The sequence below is a fragment of the Oryzias latipes genome, chromosome 20, assembly GCF_053564925.1.
Source record: "Oryzias latipes strain Hd-rR chromosome 20, Olatipes_Hd-rR_3.1".
Classification (NCBI taxonomy): Eukaryota; Metazoa; Chordata; class Actinopteri; order Beloniformes; family Adrianichthyidae; genus Oryzias; species Oryzias latipes.
In genome coordinates this window covers 25,941,196-25,965,168 of record NC_136256.1, presented here as the reverse complement: position 1 = coordinate 25,965,168, position 23,973 = coordinate 25,941,196, and the positions used below count along the sequence as shown (strand labels likewise).

The window sequence follows — 23,973 nt, the reverse complement described above, 5'->3', positions numbered from 1 at the left end:
TTTGAATCACGCACCTCTTTCTTTCTTTCTTTCTTTCTTTCTTTCTTTCTTTTTGGTTAAAAAAAGTCAAACTAAACTGTTATTTTTTATGTATTTATCTCTTTTTTACTTTTGCGCAAAAAGCAAAAACTTCAATAACATTTTGGAAAAAAGTTATTATGGCTAAACTTATTTTTTTAAATAAAGTGTTTTAAAGACGGACTCCGATGAAAATGCAGTTTTTAACATTCTTGAGGCATTTTTTCAAGAATATTAAAATTGTTTATTCATTTCTCTGTTAATGTATTCAAAGTCTTGTGAATTAGAAGCAAAAAAAAGGGGGTAAAAAAATGCTGGGCGGGGCCACAAGCTCCCTGCTCTGCTCCATTCTGATGCATCCACTTGCAGACAAATAGTTCCATCAGCGTCTTTGTTTTCCTCGTCTGAGCTGGAAGCTGGATCTAAACTGTTTTTTGTTACGAATTGTTAGGTTGGCATTGTGAGGGGCTGTAAGCTAGTGGGAGGGATGATGGGCAACGAGGGCGGGCTAACTCTGCACCACAGCTCAGAGGAGTATTTCTAATCCACTCCTGCCGCTCTGCAGAAACTATGTCCTGAAAAAGGGACACAGCCATGGTGCAGAGGTAAAGAGGTCGCAGGTCTGATTACATTTGGTGTATAAAACTGAGACAACAAACAAACAATTGGCGTGCTATATTTGGGGAGACATTTCTTGGCATTCTCCATCATTTGGAATGTGAAAATACCCTGAAACACACAAACACATCTTTTACCTTAAACATAACTGCCCTTACAGGTGGATACGGGGTATCTGCGGGTGAAAAATTGGCAAACCTGTATAAGGCAAGTGGCTTATGCAAATCAACAGCTGCTTAACTGGGGGAGGGGGGGGCGCTGTGACACAAAGCCTGAAAAGAAAAAAAGCACAGATAACAACATTGGCCCTATCGCTACCCAGTCTGTCCCAGAAATCCGATTGGTACCCCACATGGGCAAATCATACGTCACTCCCTGTTGTTGCCAACATTGCGACAGTTAAGCAAATGGAATTAGACTAGCTCCCTGGAATATTCCCTGACAGGTTTGCCTAATGTATGGCTGTCCCAACAATTTAAGCAATGAATACCTTTGTGTTCACGCAAATGCGTATGCTTTACTCAACATCGGAGAGCTTCGGAGAGAGTGTTGCCTAAATGCAACACTGTATAACCATTTATGGTTGTCATTATAGACAATGACATTCTCTATAGTGTGTGATATCACGAAACCATACGGGATGGAGCCATTCTTCTCTGTGTTTGATTGTTTTTATTTTTATGGGAAAGTGGAGAACTGAGGGCAGTTTACTCTGAGGAGATGCCCCTGGGGCTATTGCATCCTTTTTTTTACTGCCAAATTAACTGTTAATAAAGTGTTAACTGAGTTAACAGTATGTCCGTTAAGTGATGGTATCATCGTACGTTGGGGATAAACTGCCGTTAAACGAAACAGAAGAAGAAGAAAACATTCCACATCCGCGGTATAGATTGGGTTGACCTAGCCTCGAGGTCCGACTTTGCACATGCGCAATAAGGATTGTCCCTAATTTTCAGACAGATCACACATTTCCTGTTTGACTCTTGTCAATTGCTGAGCAATAAACCATCTAGAGAAAAGAACTCTGATGTAGATCAATCAGTGTTGAAAGCATTTGCAGTAAAAAAAATCTATCGTCGTCAAAATTAAAATCCATCATTGATTGAGGCAGTTGTTCTCCTACTTTGCAAAATGTTGATTTCTGAAAGCTTAAATCATCTCCTGAGCTTTCTTTAAGGTGATACTAAATGCTGCTGTGAAGCACAGGGAGTGTGCTCTCTTAGCGCAAGGTGCAATCGATATACATAATCAATATACAGGGAAATTATGTGATAAGAGAGGTCTTTAGGGTACACTTTTAATCAATGAAGAGGTGTGAGTTTAGGAAGGAAAATCGCCAGTTAATCATTTAACTAGGATATTTAGCGTGTGCGTGTGGCCAAAAGGTCAAGTCCATCTAGATGCAGTTAGTCTATTTATCCTTGCAGTGACATATCACCCATCAGATGCATAGGAGACTGCATAAACTTGTGGGATTTATTGTAAAGGAGGCTTTGTACCTTATTTTTGAGGTACGTTACATTGATAAAGTCAACACCAGCTAATTATGACTTTAATCAATGAGAAACTGAGATTTTCCATCAACAACTTTACTGTCGTTAATTACGTCTGATGCGGAGTTCCTTGTGTTGTTGCGTTGGATTCCTGTTTGAGCCGGTTGACAAAACCATCACGGCTGCAAATAATTTTTAGTAGCCGAAGGAAATTAAAAATATTAGGGAAGGTCTATTTTCTGCATGAAATGCTTTTGTATTGAATTTCCGAAGGGACAAAGGCTTGTGTGATGATAGAACCGACATCAGTAAAGTGGAAGCGGTTGAGTTGAAGACTACAGGAAGTCAGGATGAGAGAAGGAGACAGACAGAGGTGTTCTGTAAGACTCAGCTAATACCCCTGTCAGTTTGTCAGGCAGAGCTCATCTGGCCCGGACTACACAGAGATAAAGTCCTTGTTATGAATCTCTCAAAGAGAATCCAAGGAACGTGGTATAGTGGAAGTGGAGGGGGGGGGGGGGGGGTGGAGAAGAACAAGAGGGTAAAGGAGGAGGGAGGAGGCGCACATGGACATCAGTAGGGTTAGCAGCTCCCGAAAGTATTTCATCAAAGAGGGCCAGGATCCTGGGGATTGAGATTCTGCCTGGAGGCAAGTAACCAATGGTCTCCCAAGAACATATTCCAAAGTAGGACTCACAGAGCCAAAGCACACATCAAAAGCACCTCTGCAGCCAAAGCGATTCTGGAGGAGAAAGAAAGGGGTTCAGGTCCCTTCTTGGCCCTCTTTAAGCCCCAGATCTCACCCCAATTAAGAAGGAACTACTGTTTGTTCCAGACCCTGGGATCTGCAGGCAGGGAGGTGCGCTCGCCGAAGTTGCACACAAACAAACACCAAAAAAAAAGCCTGAGCAGATCTCCATCGTGCCCACACTCTCTCACCAGAATCGAGCATCAGCAAACCCTTTGCTTTGTGTCAAATTTACATGCGGCGGCCAACTGACAGAGCGTGTTTCCAGTTTCAGATGATCTGACTGAAGCTGAATGCCGCGCCAGCTTCATCCACGGAGTAACAGTAAATCAAAACTTGGCAGAATGTTGTGTAGGCATTTTCCTTCAATTCTCGCCGTTGGACAGATGTCACAGCGAAATGGATACAACAGAAAGATCACATTATGTCTGGACAGATGTGACCCCCACAAATGCACTGACTGCAGAACCGAGCAACGGCCGGCTGTTGCAACATTCACAGATTTCTGAAGGATTGTCCGTCAATAAACACTAACATCCATTTTTTTGAATGTTGAGACAACATAAGAACATAAAAAGGTCTTGTTTTTTTGTTATTTTGTTTTTTGGTTGCATGAGCATTGCTCCTCTATTGGTAATAACAAAGTTCCCACAGCAAAACTACATCCAAAATCCGTTTTGGAACCATTGAGGTCTAGCGCACAACCTCACAACAACGATCATGTGAGGGTTTGTCAAGGAACATTTGATCTTTGATTACACTAAACTTACAGACCATGTGCAGTACAGAGCAAAAGTTTGGACACACCTTCCCATTCATTTGAATGAGAAGGTGTGTCCAAACTTTTGCTCTGTACTGTACGTCATGTATCATAGAGTACTCCCGTCTCTTGCTCCATTAAGCCGAGTAAGAGGGGTGATCTGTACGGGTGCCACAGGTTTGTGGGTTTTGTGGAGGGTCATAGAGAAGAGTGGCTGCTTCCTTAAGGCAACGCAGTTCCCTTTAGGTTCATGCGGCCACCTGGGACATGGGTCATGAGAATGAAATGTACCATTGTCATGTGGTCAGTGTGTCGCAAACGACTCATGAAGCCAATAGAAGTTGCATAAGAACAAATGTGAAACTGTCGTACAGTGTCTTTATGCCACACCTTATTAACCCCATGTGAAAACATCAGTGCTTGTCCCGTTGGACGCCCCATAGGATTACCACACAAATCACACTCTGATTGTGTAATTTCCCAATTTGTAACAGTCAAAGAGTGAACAATTATCACTCGAATTGCACAAGTGCAATATTTGGGGGTAGTTGAACAAATAAAAAATCTGTAGGACATCTCACCTTCACCCTTACTTACCCTCGTGTGTTGTGGGATGTCAACGACCTGTTGATCCCAATATGCTTGTAGACAAAAATGCGTTGCTCTACAGCTTCACGAAGGAGTATACAACCTTGATATTTTGTGTGGGCCTTTTTTTTTTACCCCCAGGCAGCCCGTATCCAACTGTAAGGGCGGTAACTATAACTAGTTCTTAAAGAAAAGTTCCCAACAAATTGTGTATCATCAAACCATAAAGTCAAATCCATCCACAATTTCACATAGTGTCTTGTCACATTGTGTCACGGTGTACGTTGTCATACTCTGTTGCATTGTATCGCATTAAACTGCATTTCTTTTCCCTGTAAAGATGAACAAATATGTGATCAAAGTAATTTGGTTAAAGTGTTTTCTCTAAAAGCGGTGTTAAATGACAGCTGGTGACTCGAAACATTACCAGTTTCCACGATACAAACCCTGTATATAATTTAGTTACACCATGTGACATGAAGAACACTAGTTTAAAGGGATTTATTGCACTTACTGTGTTTACATTTTTTCACCGTTGCAAAAAACCATTTGATCCAATGCTAACTAAATTGCTGCTAACTCCAGTGTTGCATGTGGAGCTGAACATATGGACATCCAGATTAAGTTTGGTTTTATTCCGATTATACTGCAACACAAAACCGCAGCAGCCTTGGAAATCATCTGCTTGAAACCGCCAGCTACAGTTAATTGCAGCTCAGCACAGGTTGTACATGCTGCTTGTCAAAGGGTGTTTTTACCCTTCCATGAACTGCATTTTCCATTTATTTCTCTTAAAATATAAAATAATAAAATGTGGCAAATATGGAATCGAAAAAAAGGAATTTTTTGTGAGTTTTTGCCTTTTTTTTCTCACCTTTATGTCTTATTTATGATTTCTGTCCGTGTTTTCTTTTTTTTATATAATAATAAACAGCATACTTAACAACTAAAAAAAGTAAAATCTTTCTTTCTTTTTACCAAGAACTTGCAAAGAAATGTAAAAAGAAAACTGAATTTATAGATGCATAAATACATCTAGAATAGAAAAGTAGTTTAGTTTATTTGTTTAATACATATGATAAAAACATCAACAATAAAATAAATCAATTCACTGACCAATAATCATTCAGTCATTCAATAGAATCTGAGAACAAAACAAAAAAAATAATAAATATATATATATATATATAATTCTAAGGATAATAAAACCTGAAATAAAGTGGATTATCTGAACCTTTAGGATTCAGTTGTTAGATGAGTTCCAGAATTTGGTTTATGTATAATAAAATATATTGAACAATAAAAATGTTACTTGACTTAATGTGTCATTTAGCCCGTGATGTGAATGTGGTGTCACTCAAAGAGATTAGCTTGCAGGTCTCCCCTCAGTGTTTGCTCTGCGTATCCTGAAAACCACCTCCAAAGGATTTAGCCAAAGTGTTTGCTTTCTCCTAATCTTATGGCTACAAATCTGTTGAACACACACGACTACAAGAGGCTGACATTTCAGCTTGTTTGCAAGGAGCGCAGGATTTAGAGGGCAAACAAACCTAGCATGAGGGCCAGCTTCTGAGGCCCTGTAATCGACTGTCGGGAGTGTGGTTTCCATCCCTAATAGTCTCCAAAAAATTTCCTCCCGCCGTGTCTGTCTCCTCACAGTATTATTGTTATTTCCTTGCCCTCACGTCCGCCTGAGCATGTGCGTTCAGGACCCTCACATCTTACCTTTTCCCCTGCCGGAGGTGGCGGGTGGCTTGAGTGGGCCATTAGTGTGAATGACTGATAAGACCTCTACCTCCCCCCCAACAACCAGGGGGGAGAAGAAGAAAAAAAAGCAACTTTTGCAGCTATTTTGAATCTGTCAGGAAAAATAAACGTAAAACTAAATCCACTTGGGCTACTTAAGCAATTTTCCTGTGATATTGTCCCGCAGGGAATTCATGTGGACTCCAAATGACGACATAATAAGACCCCGACGCCCGCGCCTTCTTATCAGACTGGATTAAAAGGGAATAATGAAACAGAGAGGGTTTAGAGCCTTGTGTGGTATGAATATGATTATTTAATGGACTCCAATGGAAAGGCATGTTAATTCGACTTTAATGCAAGACCTTTCGCAGAGGATCTGCTGCCCCTGGCTTCTCCCAAGACCCCTCCTTTCGCCCGTTTTTTTTTTGCCTCTTCCTTCAAGTTAAAATAATCACTCTGCCTTCTCCTCAGAAGTCATTATGCACGCCGTCTATCTGTGTGTGGACGTGAGCATGGGAGAGTGATAAATCCTCCCCTCGTTTTCCTCACTCTTTGTCTGATTGGAGCATGTTGGCCTCTTAACTTTCAGACAAAAGCACTCAAGGCCATTTATCACCATTCATTCCTTTTTTTTTTACCCCCTTCATTTCTACAGACACTAGTGTTGCAGAGGAAATGTGGGTCATGCCAACTTTCTCAGGGGCTCACTTTGCTTCGGATTTTCTGAATTTGAAATCGTGGTCACAACAAATCACAAATGAAGATTTTCTGTTGAAAAAGGCCGAAAAACCAAGTCCAAAAACTTCAAAATGCAATTAATAAAGTAAACAGTGTTGAAGCGGTTTTAGCTTGTTCTTCCAAGCAGAATAAAGATTTAAGCAGCTGCTGTCAGAATTCTTTCAAGATGGACTATATATATCGCTTTTGTGTGCTTTCTGGAATGGATTCTGACTGATTAAAAATAGTATTTCTTTTGATCAACAGCAAAAGTCCCTGACTAGCTCAGGGGGTCATCATTAGCTCAGTTAGGGCCGATAACTCTCCGTGAGCGGCGTTGTCCAGCCCATTCTTATCTGGCGAAGCACGAAGCAGCGTTGTGGATCCGCACACACATCCTGAGAGAAAACTGAGCTCCCGAAGGACTCAGTTAAAAAAAAAAAAGCATCAATATTTCATCAAACTACTCTCTTTCTGGTCCAGATCAAAGCCTCGACTCCCACAGTCCTACAGGTAGAGATGGCTCTTTTGTTTTTGCTCCTCAGGTAGAGCAGCAGTCAGACTGCTCGCTTTGGAAAGCCTCACAACGCTCAGCCCATCCATCTCTCGGCTCACAGCCTCGCTTTTGAGACGGGGAGGTAAAAGAGAAGGGTAGAGACTGAGAGGGTAAAAACATGATCCAGAGATGTCCACGGAGTGCACCTTTCGGCTTTGCAGTGCCGCCTCATTTCCTGTTTTTCCCCAAGTCGAAGAACAGCAAGAACAATGCCACAAACACTGTATTTGAAAGGTTCTGTAGCAGGATTTATGGGCTGCACAATGCTTTCAGCTTCAAGCAGGGGCCATGCGGCTGCTTTTCGTCTAACACAGTAATCAGGAATACAGTCATTTGCCACACTAATAGCAAAGTTTTTTTAAATGAAAAATTAAAAGGGAATCTCTCTAAAAAGAACGCTAAATAGTGACAATAACTCAAACTACCTTTTTTTCACACAATTTCAGTCTAATTTTCTGCCTTTACAGAAAAAGCTACACCCCTGTTTTCACAAAAACATGTAAAGATTGTGTATACTTTTGCAGCAGTCCTCCCCCCTTTAGTCGAAAACTTTTCATTTTGCCTCCTGCCTTCCCAATCTGCCCCCTTGTTGAGAAACCAGGTGCTCCTGCTGTACCACACAAACTCGGCCCATACCGCCGTATTGTTGTCCACAGTGCATTTTTTGGCGCATCATGCAATGTAAACTTTCATGCTGCTAAAAGACGTTTTGTTATTGCACCCCCACCACACTCTAGGTGACAGTACAGATCCTTTTTTCTGGTGTCGTAGTTGCAGAGCTGACCTTTCTTGTCTTTTCTTCTAAGATGCAACGATCCTATGACCTATAGCTAAATGCAAATTAAAAGCAAAAAAAAAAAGGATTTGTTCTGCCAAAAAGAAGTCTGCTCCCATTCACTTTAAGGAGCCACTATTTTTAACATGTTCTTGTGGCATTTTTCTGATGATGGAGAACCTTTATATGAAAATTTAAGCATAAAATTGCATTTCTGAGTATTTCTTCATTCAAATCGTGATCAAACAGAAACAAGTGTGACCAAGATGTTGTGGCCAAGAAAATATGCTGGGCGGAGCACAAGCTCCCTGCTCCGCTCCATTCCGATGCATCCACTTGCAGAAAAATAGATCCATGAACATCTTTGTTTTCCTCGTCTGAGCTGGAATCTGGATCACAACTGGACGACCGGATAGCTCTGATATTGCTCGTCATTTTTGTTGCACTGCTAATGTCAGATTAAGGAGTGTGAGGGGCTGTAAGCTAGTAGGAGAGTGTGTAGATAGAGGCGGGTTTACTCTGAGCGAACAATTTCTAATGAATACCTGCTGCTCTACAGAAACGGTGTCCTAGAAAAACAATGCATTTTTGGGGGGGGCTAAAAACTGAATAATCATTATCAAAAGACCATTAGAAACATTTTTAAAATAGATAATTTCTGTGGGCCTATAATGCAAAATTGTCCAACAGAATCGAAGGACTTTCTATGATATTTAAAAATGACATCAACTCATCAACATTCTCACAATACAGTTTAGTCTTTCATTGAATGTTGACTCTTGGTCTAGAATTGCTTTTTTGAGCGCATCAACATTAAAGAAAAAATCATCGTAATTGGGTTAGTTTGAACAAATGCTGCCCTTTTTACCCATGACTCCTTTGAGCAGGTGACTGAAACAGATCTGTTCATGTTCCTGTTCATGTCCAGGACAGCTGCAAACCGAAAACGGCACCAAGAGCCTCATAGCTCTTTAAAAATGATGCTGGAGATGCTGCAGCTGTGAGCCTGTGGAGTGAAAAACAATGAAAACAATGCTGTCAGGTAGAGAAAGGAGCGGTAGTTTTTTAATATTTCCAATGTGGTGACCTGTGGTTAGGCAGAAATTGGTCTATAAAGGCCTCTATATTGGAATGCAAACGCATAACAAAAAAAGGAGAGAATTTGGCTGTACCTTTTTCACTGTTGCTTAACACTAATAATCAACAATGCATTTATAATTCAGAAATATCATAATTATTGTTTTTATTTGTTGTAGCTTCAAAAATAAGTCTGTTTATTGATTTTTATACTCAAATAAGGCAAATATGATAAGAAAAGAAAAATTGTTACTCAACATTAAGTTATGAAAGAATGTTAAATATATGATAAGTAGAGGATCCATTATACGATAAACTGTTGAATTTGTGCAGTTTTTCTTAAAATATTTATTATTTTGTGTGGCAAAATTTGATTTAAGACATTAAACATTATAAAATTTACTCTGGTGGAAAATTTGCAAAAGAACATTTTTGGCTCATGAGCTCAATCTAAACATGATATCATATTAAAAATTCTGCTTTTTTTTAAAATAAACAGCAAACAAAAACAGGCCGCAGCCGTTCTGTGAAGCATTTCTGAGCTGAGAATCGTTTTCCTGAACACAGGAAGCCTCTCCTCATCCCTCTTCCTCCTCCTTTCATCATCAGCGTCAATCTGTGGCTGTCACTCGGCGCCGGACAGTGAAGAACGACGCCCGCAGTCAGTCAAACACTTATCACCGCACAGGTAACACACAGGCCTGGAAATGACTGACATGAAATGGAAACGTCTCTCATTCTGTGGGCCGGGGAGCTGAAGTGAAATATTAGTTGTGGGAGAGATGGCGGACGATAAGGAGCTGGAATTGTGGAGGTCCGAGCTCGGTTTCTCTTTCTGGAGAGGCGGACGTGGAGCATTTTATATGAGGGGGCGGGAGGGGGTCAGAAGAGTATGGACGGGTTGCAAACAGACCAATAGAAATGACAGCATCAAAAATACATACCAAAGTTTTATTTTTGCTTTAAGAAGCTTCCTAATGCTTGTCAAAAATGGTACTATTATTGAACAGGGCGGGCAGACACCCCCTGTCCCCCTGTAGCTCCGCCCCTGCTTGCATGGCGTTTTCATCTCCTCTGCGGTTTTACTCAAAGCGTGGCAACAATCAGCCCAAACTTGCAGTGTGACATTCATGTGACTTCCTGCTCAACTTCCCTAGAGTTCTTCCAAAGTGCGCGGGCGCTTGTCCCCGAGGCCTTTTATTGTCCAAAGGATCCGGGCCGGTCCAAACCAGACCGCAGCCTGCTCAGTGTCAGCGGGTCACACAGGCTCACTGGATCCCTCCCATTAGTCACTGCCTGTGCCGTCCCTCCCTGCACATTTCTTTCCCGCGTGAACACACACACAAACACACACACAGGTAATTCCCCCTGTGCAAAAAGATAAATGGGATGTTCCCAAACCACAGGTGCTGCTCCACTTGTCTTTTACATTCTTCCTTCACTACATAAACCAGACAGCTTCACTTTTTTTGTTACTTTTTGCTGATTTCCCCAGTGGTGATTACCTCCACACCCCGGGACCGTGGAGTAATGCACCGGACATTAGTAAAACTATCAATCTTTGGCACGGGTTTATTTTTACAGGAACAGAACTCCCAAACTTTCCCAAGGAGCCGCTCTCTGCCAGACTCCAGCCTGAAAGGCCACTAGATGGGGTCAGTGTCATTTCTCATTTGACTGAGACAAACGGGACCATAAAAGGGGAATTTCTGTTGTGCAGACTGTGCCATCTTGTGGTAGAAATCATGTTAAAACCATAGAAAACACCAAAAACCGTGGATTTACCTGTTTACAAATAAGTATTTTATAAACAATTTGTGTCTACATTCAGATTCCTGAAGATTATAATCTGTATTTCACCATTGACAGATGTAATTTATCACTTCTGGGGTAAAAATGGTATAATTTACAAATATAAGATTGTTAGTCTAAGAGTCAAATAAAACATTTATGGTTAGGAAATATAACACTGATATACTATTGTAAATATCACAAGTTGAGTGTATTTTTCTAAAAAATAACGTGGGAGTTTGTGGCTCTAGCTGGGTTTCAGTCCCTAAGAAACTGACCTAAATGGCTCTTTTAATGGTATAGGTTGCAGACCCCTGGACTAAACATAATCAAATAAATCATTGCAAAGCTATTTTACTCATTGTGTTTGTTTTAATTGCTTAGCAAGGTAAGATTATTTCTTTCTGGATCATAATTTAAATTTTAATATTTTTTATCTTCCTGTCATTAGTTGGTGAAGATCTTCCTTTATGCATGTTTTCCAGTGTCTTGAGGTTGAGTCATCTTCTTCGCTGAAACGTTTCGCTGCTCGTCCGTCCAGGTCATCAGCAAACATCGATAACGCTGATTTGTCTGTCTGCTTTGCTTTGTTAGACAGACTAAATCTCTGGATTGTTGCTTTGGTTAAACATTGACAGGTTTAACCAAACCATGTTACATCTCTAAAATACGCTGAATTGCCTAAATTGGGCGCCTCATACCAGGACATTTCAACAAAGTCACATTTAAAGCATAGATTTTGGATTTTGTGTAACTTTGTAGTTATATTTTGGCTGTTTGCAATATGCAAAAGCACTTAGTCGCATCAATTTTTCTTTTTTTTTTCATTTATTATGTAATTTTTTTAAATATCAATTAATTAAGTAATAGTTTTCCTGAGGGGGGTTAAGGGGATGACAAATAAAATGGAAACTTTTGTATTTCTAATGCAAATGTTTCAATGAGTTAGTTACTGATTACATTACTTTAATTTGATCATCCCACTCCAGGGAAGTTATACTTTTTCACATGACAGAACTATAACATCTTGAACTGTGATCGTTGGTTCTTTGGTTCAAATCTTTTTACCGTCTTGTAAATATGTTCAAACTCTACATGTCAACTACCCAACAAAGACAAAATCAATTTAAAAAAAACAAAAACGTTTTTTTCTGCTGCTTATTGTCTTGGTGGAGTAATACAATCAAAGCTATTTAAAAACTTGTTTTTTTACTATTTCATACGTTTGGTGCAGCAGGTAGTCGCAGAGTTAAAAAATATGGAACAAGCTCCGCCCACCATGCAGAAATAAATGTTTTTATCTTTTTTTTTTTACCTGTTCAATAAAAATGATCTAAAAATCCTGATTCTAGAATTGTGGAGGAAGTTCTGAACATCTAAAGGGAATTTTCTACTGTCATGTGCCAAGCGGACCACAGGGGGCGTTACAGAGCACAGCAGGGTTGGTTCAGTCTCCTAAATGTCTGCTCTGTTGTAAAACCACAACTTGGAAGTACAAAGATGATCAATAAATTCTTGGTTTTGGCTGCGACACATGGCATGGTTGTTCTTAAAAGATAATGACACCAGGCAGCAGTGGATGCAGTTTATTTAGCTGTTTGGACATCAAACTTTTCTTTTTTCTTTACTTGTTTCCCTCAAATGAATATCTACATCAGTTTTTTGGGTGGTTTGCGTGTAAAAGATCTGAGTATAAAAGTATACCAAACAATGTTGTAAATCTTTTATGGACCAGTCCACTCCAGAACAATTCCAGTGTGAAAGCAACCAGTAAGCTACGTGGCTTCCAGTTTGAGCTGAAAGGAAACTTACTTGGAGATAAATTCCTCTGACGCTTCAGTCACAACTGCTCTTACGGGTGGATGGAATTTTAGGATTGTAGACCGTTCGGTGAGCCTGTAAACAGAAAACTTTCACACACATCTTTTCCTCCGGTATGGTATGTTCCATGTCGCTTAAAGCCCCCCTCCGATGAAAGTCATGTTTTTTGAGTTTCTGACATGTACATGTGGCATTTTTCTTATGAAAGCGAACAAATGTCCTAAAAAATCCTTTCATTTTTCCATTTCTGAGTATTTCTCCTTTTAAATCGCTGTCAATCAAACTGTGGCAAAGAAACTGGGTTTGAATTAATGAGCTGTTATGATGTCACAATGGCCCAGGAGCGCATGCGCACACTAGGGAACCTCACTGACCTTCCCCATCCAGTGTGCACATCAGCTCAGGTGCGACAGAAGAGAAAATGGCACTTTGCTGTGTTGCCCGCACGTATTTTAAGTGCATCCAAGGCTGAATATTGTTGGACGAATGTATTTAAAATTAAACTTAAAGTTCCAAATGTCTTCCCTGCATTTGTGTTCTCTCTCTGACAGAGTTTGAAGGCTTTCTATTCAGTATTAACCAGGGAGGGTACAAATAAAAACAAGAAAAAAACAGAGGGACCTATTTTTATTATTTCCTTGATTAATAGAAGAAAAATAGCATAACGTTCAGTAGGCCCGAGCTGGCTGGCTCCCCATCCCGCAGCGGTTCTCTGTCTGGCCTCCAGCTCGCCTCCCGGCAGCCAGCATAGTAGTCGCCATCGCCGCTCCAGCTCCATTCGCCCTGCGACAGACTGTGCAGGGTGAACCAAATGGCCCAGCTGTAGCCGGGAAGAGGCCATTGGGTTCAGACAGTTACCAAATTGCACTGCGCTGCTGCATGACCTTTGCACCGCGCCCGCTCAAACCGCGCCGCAGGACCTCAGAGCGCATCTCTGAGGTGGACTTAACATAGACTCAACATTGAAACTGTCGCGAAAATCAGGTTTTCAGCTTAACACGGGCGGCCGTGGTGCAGGTTCAATTCCCGCCTTGCACGCCCATGAGTCGATGTGTGCTTGGGCAAGACACTGAACCCCACCTTGCCTCTGGTGGTAGGCAGGTGCCTGTGTTTGGCAGCGGAGCCGCCACCAGTGTGTGAATGTGTGTGTGACTGGGTCTGTGACTGTGTAGGACTTTGGGCCTTGTAGGTAGAAAAGTGCTATATAAGTATATGCCATTTAACCCTAAACTGTAATCCTAAACGTGACCCTTTAGGGTTAAGGGTCGTTCCACACATTGTTCAAAAAGTGTCGATTTGGAACCAAAAATGTCACTTTTCATCGTTTCTTTATTGTTAAAGATCGACTTTTGAGAATAGAGACCGTCAGTTGGTATCGTTTGTCCCCCCCCAAGAAAAAAAAACTTCCTGGTTGAATGAACGTCAAAATGAAAACGAACTTGACACAAGTTCATCTAGAAAGTCTCCACGAGGATTTATTTCATGGATCATTTTCATCATTTTTGTCTGTTGTATGTTGTTGACATCTCTGCTCGCTTCCTGTCGTGCGAATGAAGACATAATAGTCTGTGGTCTACCCTAAACTCGGCAGGTGGGGTCCAACCTCAGCAGCCACAAGAACACCTCACTTCTTTTTACTCTGCACATAACATGTACTTTTCTGTCTTTTTGCCTCTCACCTGTTTCCTCCTGATTTTTTTTTCTTCTTTTGATTGATTTTTATTCAAACTTGAATAAGGTTTACTGAAACGCTTAAGGGCTCACTTTGTTGTTTTGGTCATTGTACGATTGCTTACAACAACAACGGGAGCTCTCCTAGTGGTGCAAAAGTATAAATATGACTAAAATAAATCAACTTTAATTTATTTGACAATGAATCTTATATGTTTTATATAAATTTTATATTTATTTATAAGTTTTCTTAAAATCCCTATTTGTATGAAAAGTGGCTCAGGCAGTAGAGCAGGTCGTCCAGCAACTGAAGGGTTGGTGGTTCAATCCCTGCTAACTACTCCCCTAGGGGATGTGTCAAATGCGGAGAACAACTTCCCCATTGTGGGATAAATAAAGTGAACTTTCATTTTCTTTCATTTCATTTAAAAGAAAATGGAGTTTCTACCATGTTTTGTGGCATTTTTCTCACGATGAAGGATATAAATGAATAAGTTTAAGATTAAAATGTCTTCATTTAAAATGTTTTGAATCAGGAGCAAACAAAAAAGGGTGGTAGCAGTGATGTGGACGCTACAACTGGGGGCCACAAGCTCCCTGCTCCGCTCCATTCCGATGCCTCCACTTGCAGACAAATAGATCCATGACCGGCTTTGTTTTCGTTGTCTGAGCTGGAATCTGGATTCAAACCGTACGGCTGGATAGCTACGATATTGCTCACCATTTCTGGTGCACCGCTAATGTTAGCTAGAGGTTGTGAGGGGCTGTAAGCTAGCGGGAGAGCATGTAAACAAAGATGGGAAAACATTCTTCTGCACAAACAGTTTCTCCCACAACTCAGAGGTGAATTTCAAATAAACTACTGCTCTGCAGAAACTATGTCCTAGAAAAACAACACAGGTTTTTGGCTAAAAATCCTAACTTAAAAACCAGTGGGAACGCTTTGAAAATAAATCAAAAGACGATCGGAGTGCGTTTTCAATCAGGTGTAGTTGTGTGCGAAGTGGCATTAGAGGCCTGAATCTCCGCTTTTCGGAGCCGCAGACATTCGGAGGTCATCGTGCGGAGAACCTTTCTCTACGCCTTTCGAAATTTCCTCAGTCATCAGATTAAAGAATTGAGTGAGTCAGCACCAACCATGGCACAGACTGGTGACGGAGTGGATGTCTAGTCAGATCGAAAAAAAAGTTTGTGTACTCAACCGACCACAATCAAGCTGGTTTCCCACCACACCGAGTGAGTACAACTAGTGAAAGCAGACGGTTTCCTCCGTGTAAACGGTTGAGTTCACCTCCTGCAGTCATGCATGTTCTGCAGGATCTCCTTCCCTCTTGCTTTCTTCTGCTGCAGAGGGAGCAGAAGTACACAGACTGCAGCAGTTTTCTCTGTTTGTTTAATGCTCACTATGATGTACAGCAGCACACACAATGAAAAACTGGAAATACAAAACACGTAAAAAAAACATCATTTACAGGAATTTACAGTTTTTACAGAAGCGTCGGAATAAAAATGAAATAACTGTAAACTGGCGAGAAATCTTTGGTGTGATGATAACCTGCTGGTTTGGAGATGAAGATGATGAATAGGGCTGGACTCAACTCTGAAGTTGAGACTCTAAATGGAAAGAGCAGGAGTGGTATCGGTATCTGACATGCCAGAGGGCCGTGACTGGACTGCTGGCGTCTTGCTGATCCCACTTTTGCCCAAGCCGCCAACCCGCGCTCTAACCATCTTGAACAGGTCCTCCCTGAACCGAACGCCGATGAAGACGTAGAGAAACGGGTTGAGGCAGGCGTGGGTGAACGCCAGGCTCCTCGTCACCTGTCCAGCGATGTCGAAATGGGTGACAGTCGCGCAGTCTGTGATGTTGGGGTTAGCGGCCTGCACCGCCTCCATGATCAGCGTGGTGTTATAGGGCAGCTGGGAGAGGATGAACACAAACACCACAGCAAAGATGACGCGCAGGGCTTTGTGCTTCTCAAAGTTCCTGGCCTGCAGGAGGTTGCGGATGATGACGGAGTAGCAGGAGAACATGATCAGAAGGGGGAAACAAAAACCCATGCAAATCTGCATGGAGAGCACCAGGATCTTGGTGCGGTTGAACGCATTATCCCAGTAGACCAGTGCACAATTTGACAGGTTTCCATCCGTCTTCACCTGAGCAAAGATGAACTCGGGGAGGGCCAGCAGAGTGGAGAAAAGCCAGACGCCGATGCATGCAAGCTTGCTATAAAACAGCCTCTTCTTCTTCAGGTTCTGAGCTTTGGTGACCTGCACAATGGCGATGTATCGGTCTATACTAATGCAGGTGAGAAGGAGCATGCTGCTGAAGAAGTTGATCTTATAGACAGCAGAGACTATTTTACACAGAGGAAGGCCAAAGTGCCAGCCCTTTATAGCATCGACGGCCCAAAAGGGCAGCATGCAGAGGAAGAGGAGGTCGGCCACGGCCAGGTTCAGCAGGTACACGTCAGTCATTGTCTTCAGACGGTTGCGTACAGTCGTGTAAATCCAGACCACCATTATGTTACCCACTGCACCCAGGATGAAGATGATCCAGAACAGAGGGGGCTCGTAGTGGCCTCGAAAGTCCCTGACCCAGCTCTTCTGGCACATGCCCGTGTCTCCGGTGTAGTCGTAGTCACCAGGGGTGGTTTCCTGCAAACCGAGACACGCCGGTAATTGGAGTTATTAAACGCTGTTGCGTGCAACGTCTGTCGTTTGTTTCACACAGCTTTCATTTCCTGTCACACGTTGTTTTTTTTAACCCCTGATTTTGCTGCACAACATCAAAGGATGGATGGGGGGGGGGGGGGGGGTAGCGTAACTCTCTTCTTGTGGGAATACAGTGAATTTACATCAAACGCTGTCTGTGACGCGCGAGCTAACCAGAGCGAGCAGCCAGGTGCAGGTGTTATCTGAGTGCAGGAGAAACCACAGAACTGCACTGTTTCCTGCAGCTTTCCAAGCCTGGGGGGGGCAGACAATCCTGAGGGGCTCTAGAAGGGTTGTTGGGGGGGGGGGGGTGCATGGCACAACTCTGTACCCCTAAAACATGAGGTTTATATGTAGGGCAGAGATAAAATCAGCAAACAATGGAAAGTTCGACGGCAGCTGTGACGATTTCAAACCTGACTGATGTCTGCTGCGGATAAATTCCCTCACGCTCGTTCCTTCGTCCCTTTGAAGTGTCACTTTCAACGGTTGATTTAAAGGTTTAAATAACACAAACTGACACGTAACACGTGTTTACGAATGCTTGAAAATAATTGATCTCCCGCTCATCGTTTTTAATCTGTATTTGTGGATCCAAGCTAACAAAAGACAGAAAAAAAAACCGTTGGCATTGGACTGCAGTATTAAAGGCAATACTCACACTTTCATATGGATATTCCGATGTTGACATGAAGGTGGTTGACTCATCCATTTTGTCTAAAAAACAAGTAAAAGATGTGACTTATTAAAAGTTTTAAGGCTGAGTAAAAGCTTGAACGTAAAGGAACAATTTCGGGAGAAAATATTGTAAAATGTTTACCTTTTTTTCTGGTCTAGAGGTAAAGGAGCAACCTTGCAGTCACCAAGCTGTTTCTTTGGCTTGTCTGAGCCCCATCACCGACTTATACAGTTCCCCTTCAACCACAAAGTCACGTGTGGCCATCAAGCCCTTCTTCTGCATGTCAGGGGTGAATGTCATCATTCCTATCAGGCTTTTTTTTGCATCATTTATGTAGTCACTAAACGTTGAGTATTTAGCTCTGAACTGAAACCAAACTGCTTGAAACCTTTTTTGATTGTTTTCAAGGTACCGATTATCTTTTTACTGCCGAACCACAACCATCTGCGTGGAACCAAAGTGAGTTTCATCGAGCATTTTCTCGGCTCGAACGAGCTGAAAGCCACAGATGATTTTAAAAAATGTAGCTGAAAACCATAACTGTGATTAAAGCCCCCAAAATAGAGACAGAACACAGAGGTTGAGAGCTATTCAACAGATGCTTCCTGAACAGACTGATAATCATCGTGAGAAAAAGACGACAAAAGGATCATCGTTGGGTTTTATTGGGTCCTTCAAAAACACATTTCTTGCGTGATGCTGCTGAAGTAAACAGGCGGTCATGAGGCAGGTCTTGTGGGTAAAAACAAAAAAAAACTAAAAAAAAAAGGAAGTATCAGTAGACTATTTTGTAAATTTTGGGAAAAAAGGGAAATTCATAGCAAGAAAAAGTCCTATTGTTGACGACACGTAGAGACAGTCACACCAACTGAGACAAACAAAGATTGAAAACTCATCCTGTGGTGAGAAATTTTAATCAAGTATTGATATGAGTTTTCTGGCCTCGTCTCCTCATGAGCAGATGCTCCGCTGTGGCGGTTTTGGCCCCCCTCGAGGACCTCTCCGAATGGTGCGAGTGGGTTTGTTTTCTCACAGTTTCATTTCCCAGCGCCTCCCCCATCTCACTTTCTCAATCCTTGCGTGTTTTTTTGCCGGTGAGACGAAGCATCACCTTCTCAAAATCGAGTGGCCGGGTGCGGTTTTTTTTTTCTTTTCGGTTTTGATCTTCATCAGCATCATGGGAGCAAACGTTTGAAGGATTGTCATTTGCTGTTGACAAACTGCCAGTGACTGTTTGATGGCGTCCGTGGGAAAGTAAGACACCAGAGCATGAGCAGAAAAGTAGAAAATATATGTTGTCTTCATTGCGTTCTGATACATGGTGTAACAGCTGATCAGGGAGATCTGAAACCACAGAACTTTCCTGGACTACATCCTAAAATGTTGCTTTATTTGGATCACCAGGGAGAAGAAAAGTCACATTTCTAGATCCAGTTTCCCCTCTGGGATCAATAAAGCCTTTTTAAAGGGAAATGCTTTTGATGTTTTAGAGCATTGGTTCTCTTGGGGTTGTTGTTTCGCATCAAGGCCCTGTTTTCCTTTACCATGGAAGGAGTTGTACAAGCATGACACCGTCCTTGCAAAAAGAAAGGCCATCAGCACCCCCCACTCAGAGTCTGATGGCAGTCATGGTTCCAGATTCTCACAAAGCAGAGGAACCTTTGCTTTATGGTCTGTCTCCATCCACCTCGGTCAACGTCCAGTTTTTTTAGGCACCTCTGTTCCTCAGCAGAAGCCAGAGTCTTTGGGTTGTTCATCTGGAGCCTCCTAAGGGCGTCCTCTGACTCCATCAGTGAAAATCCTGTTTTCAGAAACCCTCATGACCCCTGAGGTCAGATTTAGGGCCTCCGCACAGGAGGGTCATCTGCTGGTTCCCGCCGTCAGACCAGGAGCACTGAGCCTGCCTGCAGAGGTCAGCCGCAGCAAAACGTCCTGGAGTCCAGAAACCACCATGAAACATGACAAAATGCCACATGATGTCAGTCATAGAACAACATATCACCATCACCTATGACCTATCGGTTTTCCATGTTGGCAAAACAGAGAAATCCAACTATTCAGAACACTTTCTATCATGATCTGATGCTACTTTTGTTTTTACAGTAACTTACATTTAACTCCAACCTTCTTGGCTAATTTAACATTTTTAATGTGACATTTTAGCAAAGATTTCAACTAATTCATGAATTTCTCTGTCTTCTTTCATGACTAATCATCCTAAGTTTGATATTTCTGTGTGTAGACAGCTTTTCTGTTGTTTGTTTTGATTGCTTCAAATGAACCAATTCCATTTACCATGGAAGTGAGCAGTGAACAGCTTCAGCTGTCCACGTTACCACAAGCTTTTTGCTGAAAACGTATTCTAGTAGCTGTAAAATGTAAAATTTTTCCAAACGTTCAGTGCATTATAAAAAGGAAAAGACTGAAACAAAATATAATGACCTATCTTGGTTTCTGAAATAAAAAGCAGATCCTGCGGTTTTTTAAAAATCCTGGCAAGTGTGACAAACGATCAGAAGTGACCCAAGGGTCAAGACCCAGGCCAAACTTAGGCTGTGGTATGTGTTTTACGGGCCACATTTGGCGCTGACACATGTCAGGGCAGGTGTGGTGACGGTCAGGTCCAGAGAAGAAGCAGCTATAGCCAACGTCTCCGTCTGAGTCAACAATCCGAGTCAACGTTGAATATTTGTTATAAAGCCTGCAGATGCGGTTCACACAAACCCTTTAACCACTTTTTACTGAATCACAGAATGCAGAAACCTCTGCAGCAGCAAACTGTGGAGTGGAGATCCTCCAGATGTACTGTTCACTGTCTGCAGAGGTTCAGTTTGACCTCAAAATTACCTTCCGTGTGTTTTGCAAAAGCGCGTTGAAAAATTATCAGATGGTGAGATTTCTCACAGTTACCAGGCTGAGCTAGTATTCTCTAAAGCACTTCCTGAAAAAACATCAGTTTGTGATTAAATAGGAGCTCTTAAACCGTATATATATGTTTAAATCTCATTTGCTTCAGTTCCACATCCACACTGACATCCTGGAGGGACAAAGGGGAAAGTTTCAAACAGGGATTTAGTCAAAAGAAATCAGATTTATCTTCATTTATCTCACAAACTGTGGAGATGTTTCAGTCACCAACCCCAGAGCTGTGTCTTTGGACTCCCCTTGAGAGTTTTGAAAACCTTTGTAGGCTGCTCACCCATTGATGTTTTAGGGGATAACCAAACTGTTTTTTGCATCACGTTAAAAACAAAAAGAGAAACACATGTGCAAGCAGAAACTATCAATTTAAATGAGTGTTGAGTCGTTTTTGACTTCTTGTTATTTCCTAGAAGAATAGAAAACGAAGCAGAAAAAAAGAATCATGACCTCAGCAATGATGGCTAGAACGAGCAGAAGGGATTTCCTAAAAACAATGAATCTTTTTCTCACTTAAAAAGGGGTTAATTTTAATAGATCTGGTAATGTCAGTCATTGAGAGAGGAAAAATGATACGTGAGGAGTTTTTAGGGCAACAAAAATGGAACCGACTGTAAGATAAATGAAATGTGGCTTTTAAATCTCCTCTCTGATCAGAAATATAATCATTTTTAACACTAAACAAAGGAGTCTAAGTTTGCACACAATCATGACCCTTTCACAGACAAAAGCATAAAGCAGTAACCCACCACCTTTTCTATTGTTTTTCTCCTTTTGTGTTTTCAAAAAATCCCCCAGGATATCACATCAGTTCTGAAACCAGTGAAATCTCACAAGCACACACGTGCATTGCAACTCCGTGGTGTAAAAAAAAAAAGAAAAAAAGAAACAGACACAGAAGGGCTTTGGTCTTGCAAGTGAAACCAAGAAAACCTCTTTGATGCCTCCTGGGTGAGCTAAAAGCTGTTGGCTCCACGGACATGGATTAACTGCTGGCCCGTGTTTGTGGGAAAGTACGGCTGCAGCTCTCAGCAGCGTCACAGATGGAGCACTGAAACGGTAGCCACCACTTCCTGTACCTCGCTGTGATTTATTTGCATTGAGACTCACACCTTGCATCTTTTCTGAAGAGTCTCTGCTCATCACACCTGAGATTTCTGCCTTCTCCAACTATGTTGTAGGTGTAGAATTACAATCACACCTGGTTACAACCTTTAACTAACCAAATAAAAAACAACAATTTAAGCACAGAATCATTGTGTTTTCTAAATTTTGCTCTACCGTTTTGGTCGAGCTGAAGGAGTAAAGGGTCTATCAAACTGTGGGAAACAATTGAGACAATTGTAAATCATGCAGGCAACTCCTCCACAATGTGCAAAAGAGAGTATGTGTGAGTCAGGGCATTGTGGCTTCAGAAGTTTCATTGAAAACAAGTCATTGGCGGTTAGCCGGGGACCCTCGTGTGTCAAACTCGGCCACCAAGATGTTTTTACAGGAGCACAATCAAAGGGTTAATGCACTCAATTCAAGCTTTAGGTCAAAAACGATGCTGTTGAGTTTCAAACCTTTTGAGCTTTTAGATTGTCTTAAACATGTACTAAACTTAAACTGTACTTAAATCAGCAACAGATAAACGGTTTGAATCTCATATTTACTTTGAAAATATCAATTACATGCAGTTTTACAGGTGTCTCTGTGCCCGTTTGTGATTTGCGGTAAATCTCAGGCATGTTCTGATTGGCTTTACCCTCTGACGTCATTAAGAAGCAAAACTGTGAATATTTAATAAACACACAAATATGAAGATTATAATCTGCTGAAATACTTTGATAATGATGCAACAAGTTCAGCTGGTTATGAGGTTTTTGTGGTCTGGTGGTGTAGCGCCATCTTGTGGAACCAAATAGATAAAATATGAAATACAACAACTAAGATTTTCCTTTTTTGGAACTTGTTTAAAGACAAACTCCAATGAAAATTGCGTTTTTAACATGTTCTTGAATTATTTTTCCGATGACGGAGAAAAATAAAAAGATTAGGCTTAAAACTGCATTTCTAAGTATTTCTTTATTTAAGTATTTGTGAATCAGGAGCAGAAGAAAAAAGTCGTACTTGTGATGTACAAAACACGCTGGGCAGGTCCTTAAGTTCCCCCTCCGCTTTATTCTGATGCATCCACTTGTAGAAATAGATCCTTGGGCGTCCTCATTTTCCTCATCCATTTGGTACCTGGCTCAAAACTGTACGGCTGAAAGCTCCAATATTTTTGTTAGGTCGGGGTTGTGAAGGACTATAAGCTAGCAGGAGAGCGTGTAAGCAGATGGATGATGGGAAGTGAGGGTAGGCTTGCTCCAACACCAACAGCCCCTGCCCAAAACTCAGAGGTGAATTTGTCATTTTTAATTAACTCTGCAGAAACTATGTCCTAGAAAACGACACAGGTTTTATAATTTTGGTTAAAAATGCCATGATCATAATTAAAAAACCACTGGGGTAGCTTTGAAAATGGATCAGAAGATAGTTTTGATTCTAACCCCTAACTACTAAAAAACGATTTAGTGGGGCACTAGGTAGTGCCCTGAATTTTAAAGGCAATTCGGACACCATGTCTTTATTTTTTTTTAACTATGAATATGATGTCATAAATTTCACAAAGTGAAAATCTAATCGAAATGAGCGTTTTGCAACAATTTTTTTTGAGTCCACTGTCTTCTAAAGATAAAAATGTTGATGGTTTAATCAAAAAAACATTTAAATACATTTTTTTGGCAAAAACCTTTCCGACACAATGCATTGTGCTCTATGTTCTAGTGAGCATCGATGCACACTGGTTTTTTTGCAGAGACTTCTGGGAAATTTCCAGGGCACTGGATTTTGTAATTGTAGATTCGGACAGCACTACAAATTGGCGAAAGCCCTATATAGTTCACTATGTAGTAAGTAGTGAAGGAATTGATTCCAAAACTAAAACATGACTAATTAAGATCAATCAAGCCAAATCATATTTTAAATACTATTGTAATAGTGAACAACATTTTTGGAGAAACAGAAAAAAAGGTTAAATATATATATATATATATATATATATATATATATATATATATATATATATATATATATATAATATAATATATAAATAATATATAATATATATATATATATAATATATAAATAATATATATAAAAGAATTAAGTAAAAGTTTAGCCTGAAATACAAAAGGAGTTTATACAAATATACACCTCGTGTCAGAAGATTCACAGCCCCCTATTGTAACCGC

At 41.1% G+C, this 23,973-nt stretch overlaps 1 protein-coding gene across 1 annotated transcript; it reads right to left on the bottom strand.

Moving 5' to 3' along the window:
* Positions 1–15,758: 15,758 nt before the first annotated feature.
* On the bottom strand, positions 15,759–18,053 carry ccr9b (chemokine (C-C motif) receptor 9b). Its single transcript, XM_011489064.4, has 3 exons — positions 17,918–18,053; positions 17,759–17,814; positions 15,759–17,040 (listed from the first exon to the last, which is right to left on the bottom strand). Exons 2-3 carry the CDS (start codon positions 17,807–17,809, stop codon positions 15,997–15,999), a joined length of 1,095 nt encoding a protein of 364 aa, XP_011487366.1. The 5' UTR covers positions 17,810–17,814; positions 17,918–18,053; the 3' UTR covers positions 15,759–15,996.
* Positions 18,054–23,973: the final 5,920 nt, after the last annotated feature.